Source organism: Poecilia latipinna, unplaced genomic scaffold, assembly GCF_001443285.1.
Source record: "Poecilia latipinna isolate Pla-1442-1.1 unplaced genomic scaffold, P_latipinna-1.0 Scaffold476, whole genome shotgun sequence".
NCBI lineage: Eukaryota > Metazoa > Chordata > Actinopteri > Cyprinodontiformes > Poeciliidae > Poecilia > Poecilia latipinna.
In genome coordinates this window covers 278118-288157 of record NW_015113092.1, presented here as the reverse complement: position 1 = coordinate 288157, position 10040 = coordinate 278118, and the positions used below count along the sequence as shown (strand labels likewise).

The 10040-nt window shown below is 41.0% G+C and overlaps 2 protein-coding genes across 2 annotated transcripts in view; both read left to right on the top strand.

Annotated features, from left to right (window-relative positions):
- LOC106951838 (zinc finger protein 879-like) overlaps positions 1–4060 on the top strand; it is an 8883-nt gene extending 4823 nt beyond the window's left edge. The window contains exon 2 of the mRNA XM_015039567.1: positions 739–4060. Coding sequence (XP_014895053.1) covers positions 739–2321 — 1583 coding nt within the window. The 3' untranslated portion in view covers positions 2322–4060. The remainder of the gene's footprint in view (positions 1–738) is intronic.
- A 1455-nt stretch (positions 4061–5515) lies between these two features.
- Positions 5516–9984, top strand: LOC106951837 (oocyte zinc finger protein XlCOF6-like). The gene is made up of 2 exons (XM_015039566.1): positions 5516–6004; positions 7991–9984. Exons 1-2 carry the CDS (start codon positions 5692–5694, stop codon positions 9931–9933), a joined length of 2256 nt encoding a protein of 751 aa, XP_014895052.1. The 5' UTR covers positions 5516–5691; the 3' UTR covers positions 9934–9984.
- Positions 9985–10040: the final 56 nt, after the last annotated feature.

The following is a 10040-nucleotide window of genomic DNA, read 5'->3' as shown; positions in this document are numbered from 1 at the left end:
CATACAGTGTTCATGTTTTGTTTTTGTTTTTTCATCCAGACGGCTTCCAACGCTTCCAAGGGTTTTTTTCCAACGCATTTTCGACTTTTGGAGCTTAGAAATTTACTTATTTTTAATAGAGAATTTCTTAAATTAATCTCAGATTTTTTTTTTGGCAGAAATGTATTCCTCCTTTTTTTTCTATCTACAATGGCATTAATCGTAGATAATGCGATTAAAGTGTTTACGAGCCGTTTACTTTCTCCTAACTGCCTAAGTTCTTGTTGACATGGTAACCGGAAAAAAAAAAGAATAAGTCAAAGATAGCTTGCTGCTAAGAGCTTTGTCATATTTTTACAAATACAATATAACAAGCACATTTTTAACACAGATCTGACTACATTTCAAGACCCAAACTTTTTACCGATTCCTAGCATGAATTTAGTTTAATAACTTGTTTATTGATGTAACTTAAGATTGCTGTGACACACAGTTACAGACATACTTAAAAAAAGATGCAATAAATGGTTATTTTCACATTTATTGACATCACGTCTCAAAATATTGTGATAAAATTTTAAGTCCATATTGCCCACACCTACTTGAAATAAAGTCTTCTTGGGGAGAATTTATGAAACATTTGGATTCTAGAAATGGTCAGATAAACACAAGTTTTTAGAGCTGTGGGTTTTTTTTAAGTCTGTTAATCTCTTCGGTCTAAACACAACTTCAGTCTAAACAAGCAACTTTTGTTTCCAGGCCTTCTGAAGATAGTGACCCTGGACGACTCTGGCCTGCCAGCCCAGTTCGACTCAGCGGACCTGAATCCACTCGATTCTGAGAACGTCAGCGATGCTTCCTGCCCGTCGTCGCCACGCTCCTCTTCTGACTCCTACCACCTGGCGGCCTCTACGTGCACCGACGACGACGACGACTGGATGGAGAGTCAGTCTCTCAGGTCAGAGGGCAAAAGGAAAAAGAAGAGAGGTCGGCCTTTCAGATCCGTCGAGAAAATGGAAGGAAGTCCACCTCTCGGCTCTGCTGGGAAGAAGAAACGAGGACGACCTCTTGGATCTTTGGGCAAAAAGAAGAGAGAACTTCTTGGTCTTGAACCTTTAGTCATTGTGAAAAAGCGAAAGCGCACTCCTCCTACAGAGCGTTTCAGCTGCCATGTCTGCGAACGCCTCTGTCCGGGGAAAGGCTTCCTGCTGCAGCACGCTCTGCGGGTCTGCGGCAGCAATCCGGACCGGCGCTGCGGCTTCTGCGGTGAGCTTTCAGACTCTGCTGATGGGCTGATGGCTCACCTGCAGGCTCACCAGCAGAACACCAAAAAGTGCTCCGTTTGCGATAAGACATTCACCTCCATCAGGGCGCAGGAGCTGCACTTCCGCATCCACACTGGGGAGAAGCCACATGAGTGCCCCGAATGCGGCAGAATGTTCCGGCAGAAAAGCAACCTGATGTCTCACATGCTGGTTCACGCGGCGGAGAAACCGTTCAAATGTAAAGAGTGCCCTCGCGCCTTCTGCCACATGACGTCGCTGGAACGCCACATGGAAGAGCACAACAACGCGCTCATCCTCTCCTGTAGCATCTGCAGTCAGGAGTTCAGCAAGCGGAAGGACCTGCGGAAACACATGGCGACCAATCACGAGGACAGCGTCCCTAAAGCGAATAAAAGCCGCACATCTGTGTTGACCAACTGCAAGGTGTGTGGGGAAGCTTTCGACCGGAAGATCCTGCTGGTCAGGCATGCTGGGACTCACGCGCAGGAGCCCAACTGCTGCTGTGGCGTTTGTGGGAATCTGTGCGACTCCATCGACAGCCTCAACGCTCACCTGCGCTTCCACCGGGTCGCCGCCAGGACCTGCGAAACCTGCGGGAAATCCTTCCCTGGCCGATCGGCACTGCTGATGCACCTGAGGATTCACACCGGGGAGAAACCCTTCAGCTGCAGCTTCTGCGACAAGGCCTTCAACCAGATCGGCAACCTGAAGATGCACCTGAAGATCCACACGGGCGAGCGCGCTTTCTCCTGCAGCATCTGCGGGAAGGGCTTCACCCAGAAGAACAGCCTGGACACGCACATCCGCTTCCACAACAAGGAGAGGCGCTTCCTGTGCCAGGTGTGCGGGAAGGGCTTCATGCAGGACGTGGACCTGAAGAGGCACATCCTGGTCCACACCGGGGAGAAGCCGTACGAGTGCAGGGTCTGTGGGAAGAGCTTCCAGGCCAGGCGCTCGCTCAACGGTCACCTCAAGGTTCATGAAGCCGGTGGGATGGCGGGCGTCACCGAAGACCAGAGGATGGACAGCTTCTTCTCCGGACCCTTCCAGTTGTAGATCAGAAACTAAGCCCAGGGCTGAGCGATGCGGCTTAAAAATGAAATCTCTGATATGATCATATCCAATCTGATTTCAAATTTTAATAAACTTTTTTTTTTATCTGTTTTGCTCTAAAAACCAAATTACAAATGACAGAAAACATTTTCAAAAAGTGGCCTTTTCTTTTCTTACAGATTATCCCTTCTGTAAGTTTTACGAAGGGGAATTAGGGCCAGGCTGTGAGAATTTTAGCTCAGTTACAAGAAAGTGAAGTTTTACCAGACAAAACATCTCAATATTAAGAGAAAAAAAAGTCGTTTTAATAAGAAAAAAGCTTTGATAAAGTTATCAAAATCTGTTGTGACCAGTTCAGTCCATGTGGTTCTTTTTTGTAATGGACTGAGTTGTTGGCTCATCATTTCAAAGTCCTGCAACTGATTTTAAAAAAAAGTGGAATTACTATTAAATATTATCTGTAAAACCTATTCTAAAGTATAATTTTACTAGATGCTCAACATTCCTCATTTAAATTTTTTTGTTATTTTTCATGTTTGAGTTCTCATAAAATTACGACTTTATTCTCGTGATTCAAAAACCAATCTTAACCTAACACTCTGTCGTAGAGTTGACCTGAATTCAAAGTCCAAATAAATAAAACAAGATGGCCGCCCTGGGCATGCTGACATCACTCTGATCTATGGAAACTCCTGGAGTGGATTGATGGAAAAAAATCCAGATTTTCCAAAAGACTTTATCTTTCAAACTCAAATAATTAAATCAGCATCCAACTTTCTGTCTTCCATGCTTCTTCTGAAAACAGACTTCTGGATTTTTTGTGGTTTCATCTCTTGATCCGGACATAAACAGTAATTTCTTTTTTTTACTACAAGCTTATAAAAGCAGATTCTTGTAGATTCTTAAAAACAGTTTGCAGTCTTTTTGCCTCTGCACACAACGAAGAGCTGCAGCAAAAATTAAAATCCTACACTAAACACTAAGGAGTTTTTTCAACTCAGTAAAGAAATTGAGCTGCTAAATAATAATCAATAATCTGTCGAATCAGATTTTTAAGTGTAAACATGGAATAAATTGATGATCAGACCCAGAAGTGGAAAAATAATTCAAAAAGCAAAGTAACAGTCCCCATTTCACTGTCAGTTTAATAATTTACATAATTAATTTGAGCTTAGCGTTTGCATCTCAGCGTTCCTGTAACTGTTACTTTACTTTCACCGTAACGATAAACTGACTCAAACAAGGTCAAGAGAATAAAGAAATGGAGGATGCAGAAATTAGAAAAGTTAAACATTTTCTAAAGATTTTATCTTTGCTAATAGTGAAAATATTTTATTGGAAAGTCAAAATAAACTGATAAGCATTGATTTACATACATTTATTCTGCCAAATTATAAGCTATACGGAACTACAAATTGGTGGAGGATTAAATAAACCCAGAGAAGATATGAAGATATCTGTTGAAACTAGAGATAATAAATGAGGTTCATACAGTCAAAATATCTCAATGTAGTTTGACTATATGATGGAAATATAGTTGTTGGATGGAAAACTAAACCAGGGTCAGTTCTGAATCTGCAGGATCTGGTGTGAAAGTAAAACTGTTCTCTGGTTTGTTTAGTTTCTTTACTTTAATGTAAAACCAGTTTGGAGCATCAAGAGCTTCAAGTAGAAGCTGCAAGCATGAGACTGATTTTATTAATCTTCTGTTTGACATTTTGTCCCACAGTTGATTCATTTTTTTAAAATTTCAGACAAGATGTAAATATTTCTGTTTCATTTAGTCAAATGTTATGGTCTGGTGATTTTGTTCATCTCTCCTAATTATAATCGCCTTAAGTTTTAGGCTGAGATTGGATAAATTGGACCTCTGGTGCTAATTATTATTACCTACACTGTAAAAACTAAATCTCACCAATTATTTTTTGGTCTGATTTCTAGAAAATATCTTAGTACATTTGAAATAAGACAAAACTAACTTACAAATAATTTTTCAGCAAAATAAAGGAACATGTTTTAAGTAAATAATTCCTTTATTTCATGAAAAAGTAGTTATTTCACTTAAAACAAGACATTTTCCATGTTAGAAGTGAGATAGTCTGCCAGTGTAATTTGTACATTGTCATTAATATTAAGTAGCTATCAACTTAAGGTCTTATCTTGCTGAAAAGTTGCTTATAAATTTGTTTTGTCATATTTCATGTGTATTAAAACATTTTCACTAGAAATTAGACCAAAATACTTGGTAAGATTTTGTGTTTTTACAGTGTAGAAGCTGAAACAAATTAAAAACTGACTAGATATTAATTTCTACTTAAATAATTCATTTTTCTTTTCTAGGTAATCAAGATACTGAGCATTGATCTTAATCTGTGATGCAGCTTTTGCTTCTTGTTTCTCCATCTTTTACTCTGTAGATGATATTATGAAGGTCTTTTATAAGAAAAGCAGTTGAATGTGTTTGTTTTTCATTGCTTGGCATGCGGTCTCTTTTTTTTTTTTTTAAAGACTCGATGCTGAAGGATTCTTCATGAATTCAGCAGAATGTTCCTCTGAACCTGGTTTAACCAAAAACTGACGTTTAAAGCCGTTACAGGACGTGTAATATGTTGATTATATGTTAATGTTTTTTATATGTTGTTGGACATTAAAAGCTACTCTGGGCCCATTTTGAGCCTCATCACCCTGACCGGTGATCAGACAGTTGGAAACTCAAAAATCCTGTCTTGTTTTCAACCAGTGAATGCAACTACATGCTACCAGGTTGTGGTAGAAACACTCTTCAGTGTGGACTGTGTTACTGAGGGAGGAAAACTGTTTGGTATGGATGTTTTCCCTTAATAAACGTTCACCAATCATTTGAAAACTGCTTATCGTGTTCTTATATTTATTATTAATTTTTGTCTGAAATTAAAGTTTATTTTTTATTTAACCTTGAACCGGGTTTAGAACAAATTCTCATTCTTGACAACTACCTATTCAGAAAACATTAAAACATCATACAACAGAATACTGTAGACCAGAAAACAGAAGAATATCATAAAACTAAGAGAAAAAAATACAATCATATTTTAAGTGATTTTGAGAATCCATTGTAAAGCATTATATAAGTCTGATGTCATTTCATATTGATACTGACTAAATGTACTATAATACGTCAAAAAATCAGTGGAAAGCAAAGTATATATTTTTATATTTAACTTTTTGTTTCATATAAATGAACCTGGACCACAGAAAGAATTGGACATGTTCAGCTCCTCCGGTCCTGCAGGGGGCGCTACGTCTCTCTGCTTCCTCTCAATGACCCGGACAGATCAACACGAGCTGGACGGTTTTCCTTCCTGGAGCCCGGTGGACGGAGCTCTGCATCGGGATGTCTCTGTTTGTGTCCCCCCAGAGCTGCGGGCTCCGGCCCCTGACCGACTCGGTGTCGGAGCTGCTCTCCAAAGTCGGTGAGGAGATCCTGGCTACGCTGGAGAAGCGCGCCGGGGAAGCCCGGTCGGTCAGAGGCTTGGGTCGTATGGTGCTGCTCCTGCGGCCGCTTCTCACGGACGGGATGGCTTCAGCTGCGGAGATGATTGTTCGGCTTCTGGAGCGGGAGGTGGAAGAGTACCGGCGGCAGCTGGAGCGGCAGAACCGGCTGCTGGAGGTCGCACTGAGTCCGGTGGTTCTGCTGAAGCGAACAGGTGAGAACCGCTAGCTTGATGCTACAGCCAGGGCGACTGTTGCTAGGCAACCAGAGACCAATCAGAATCAAGCTGTTCATCATTTACTAACCGAAATACAAAAAACGTCATTCAAATTGAGCAGCGTCATTAATGTAGAAATTATGGGTATATTTCTAATTATTATAAATATCTATTTTATTATAATGACAAATACTTAAAAAAAAATTTAATCCCCTGAAACAGACATTTTCTTTTAATTCCGGACTATTCACATAAAGCTTTTATTCAACCCATTTAATAAATAAATATTTTGTCAGAATTTAGTTAATCTTACTCCTCTTTGACCACATAAAAATCAACACTTGGTTCTCAAAACAGATGTTGATGCAGTTTTGTTTAATTTGTAGATTAATTTAAATTTTTTCAGTATCTAGATGTTTTTCACCCTGGATAAATCACCATGGTAACAGATCTCAAACCATCAACCAGTTTAGAGTTTAAAATGGCTGCATAAAGGTCCCCCAGTGTACCGCTTTACCCCTTTGTTTAACAGTTAGATATGAAAGTTAAAAAAGTGTTTTCACTACTGCACTGATCTATTTAATGCTAATTAGTTATATTGACCAGTCTTTGAAAACAACATTTAATTAAATGGAATGGAAAATGTTTGGTCTTAATCTTACAGTGAGATGAACGGGTTATTTGTCTTTATATTCATATATCTGATTTCATATGTTTAGTTTTCTTCTCTTCATTCATTTTTTTCTGGGAAATCTGTTGTTTCAACAAGGGTAAAAATATTCCCAGATCTGCTGATACCATCAGTACGTTATTTGATTCTTATCAGCAGAGTGATTTGACTATCATAAGAACATCAGAGCTTAAGTTTTACTGTAAAGTAAATAAATTGGAGCTTTATATTACAACTAAATGAACTTATTTGCCACACTGATGACTCTCTGCAGCATTGCCTTCTGGCCCAGATTGTGGCATAAATGTTTTTTTATTACTGATGGCTGACTGATACTGATTTCCTGTTTTCTTCGAGGTCTGAGCCCCAGAGTCTCATTATGTTTCCAAGAACTACGACCCATATAGGCTCATATGAGTAGACTGTATCTTAATTCAGCATTTAAATGAAACTAACATTAAACGCACAACAAAAATGAGCTGCAGTTTCTGAACTTGAGGTAGTTCTGAAACGAACAGAAAACGGTTCCCTGACCTAATTTAGGTTTCTCTAAACAAAGTGGGTCAAACCATGAGCTGTTTGACGAGATTAAAGACAGTTTAAGAGGGAATACTTCAGTTTTTCTGCATTTAGTGAACAAAATAAGATTTTTCAGTATATGGCGTTTTACTCAAGTGGAAATTGGTCGACTTTGATCATTTTTGCCTTAAAATTTATCTTAAGTTATATTTCCTTATCGCTTTCATGAATGTCTGTCTTCTAATGCCATTAATAAATACAACATTTTTACTATCTGTTTTTTATGTAAACAGTAAAAAACTGGGTCTTGTGAAAGTATGTGCACCCCTTCAGCCATTTTTGTTTTGTTACTTCTTTGAGAATAACAAATTTTACTGGATGTTAAATTGTCCCAGAAGGTATTGAGATAAGTGATAATATTGTTGATTTGAGACCATTTTCAGGTAATATAACAGTATTATAATACAACATTTTTCAAAGATCAATAAACCTTACATTCTAATGAACATTTAAAACATTTTAAATATCCAAAATAAATAAACAAAACAACAAAAATAACAAATAAAATGAATTATTTAGTCTCTGTAAACAAAACAAAAAGTTGAGACGAAAGCACCAAACTGAAGACTTCAGTTTTTGGTGATGAAAGAGAGAAGAGAAAATTGATTTATTGCTTGCTACAGGCTCAATTTCTACTATTAAGGACATTATTCTGTTTTTATTTGTTTTTTATGTGAAAAACTGACAAAAGTTAAAATATTTGTATGAATTAAAGATGTTTTCTTCTTCGCCAGTCTCCATCGGCTCCTCCGCCAAAGAGACGACCACAGATGATGAAAACCTCCCGCTGCATTTGGACGCAGTAACTGCTGCCTCCTCAGACATTTCTGCTGCTGAAAGTGACAAAGAATGGATTGAAAACTCCTCAGATGAGAAAGAGACAAACACAGCAGATAAAAGAGATGAACCTGTAAGTAATAAATGTTTAATCTGTGGGAAAACTTTCCGTCACAAAGGAAATCTCATCAGACATGCGGAAACGCATGCAGACTTTCCTGAAAATCCCTGCGGAGTCTGTGGAAAACACCTGGAGGGTTCAGGAGATTTATCCGACCACCTCACCTCCCACAGGAAAACTGTTTGCATGAGCAGGTTCTGTGAGATCTGTGGGAAGAGATTTCAGAACATGGAAACTCACGTACGGAGCCACACTGGGGTAAAACCATACAGCTGTGACTTCTGCAGCAAGAGCTTCCCACGGGCCAGCGCACTGAAGAGGCACAAGAAGATCCACAACAGAGAGAAACTGAGCGCCTGTCAGATCTGTGGAAAGACATTTGCTGAGAACCAGATGCTTTTAGAACATCTGAAGACACATGAAGATCACCGCAAAGGGGAGGATGATACTTCAGAGATGGCTAACCCGGAAGTAAATGTAGAACCACCCCCTGATGATTCACTCTGCTGCAGAGTTTGTGGAGATTCCTTTCACAGTCGAGGCTTTTTAAGAAAACACGCAGCGACACACAGCAGCGACTCCAGATGTGTGTGTGGAGTGTGTGGGGAGCAGCTGGATTCATCAGACGTTCTGCAGACTCACTTGGAGTCTCACAGGGAGGGTGGTGGGACATGCAGTGTCTGCGGGAAGAGTTTCCAGAACATGGAGACGCACATGCGAATCCACACAGGGCTGAAGCCATACCGATGCCCCGTCTGTGGCAAACGCTTCCCCCGACCTGGAGCTCTGAGGCGACACAGGAAGACCCACAGCGCCAAGCGTCCACTAGGCAGAGAACAGGAAGTCCAGAATACAAAAAGTCAAAATGCAGAGACGTCAGTGAGTCTGTCATACAGCTGCAAAGTCTGTGGGGAGAGTTTTCAGAGCAAAGGCAATCTAAGAAAACATGCCAAGCGCCATGCTTCACAGTCTGTCTGTGGGGTGTGCGGTGAGGATCTGTTGCCGTCTGAGACGCTGGCCGATCACTTACAGGGCCACAAAGAGAAAGGGAAGATCTGCCACATCTGTGGCAAAACCTTTCAACACATTGAGATCCATATGCGGACCCACACAGGCATCAAACCATACTCCTGCAGCATCTGCGGGAAGTGCTTTCCGCGACCCGGTGCTCTGAGGAGACACAAGAAGAGCCACAGTGGGGAGAGGCCGTACATCTGCGAGTTTTGTGGGAAGACGTACACCGAGCGCACCTCTCTGACGATGCACATCAGGAGCCACAACACCAACCAAACTGTCAGTCGCGTCTCCTGCGATACCTGCGGGAAGAGTCTCGCCTCTGCCCAAATCCTGGAAGTTCACCGGAGGATCCACACAGGCGAAAAGCCATTCCCCTGCCACATCTGTGGGAAAGCCTTCAGACAGATGGGAGGGCTTAACGTCCACATGCTAACGCACACGGGAGAGAAACCATTCAGGTGTACTCTCTGTGGCAAAAGCTTCTCCACCAAAGGATACCTGGAAACCCACATCCGCTTCCACAGGAAGGAGCTGGCCTTCGGGTGCCACCTGTGCTGTAAGGCCTTTGTCACCAAAACTGACCTGAAGAAGCATCTGTTGATCCACACTGGAGAGAAACCCTACAGCTGCCTGGTATGCGGGAAAAGTTACCAGGAGAGACGCTCTCGAGACGTTCACATGAAGGTGCACCAGGTGGTCCACAACAGCAGGGAGTCAACCAGAGGGCAGGAGGAACTCCAGACAGACTTCATCCAGCTTTAGAGAGTCAGATTAGTTCAAACTCATAACTTACAAATAATAATAAAACCTTATTACTAGAGGTGTGCCGATCGATTGGTCACCGATCATAATCGGGCCGATTTTCGTGA

Coding starts and splice junctions, on each gene's coding strand:
- LOC106951837 (XM_015039566.1), top strand. CDS start 5,692: ATGTCTCTGTTTGTGTCCCCCCAGAGCTGCGGGCTCCGGCCCCTGACC. Junction 6,005..7,990: donor GGTTCTGCTGAAGCGAACAG/GTGAGAACCGCT, acceptor CTTCTTCGCCAG/TCTCCATCGGCTCCTCCGCC.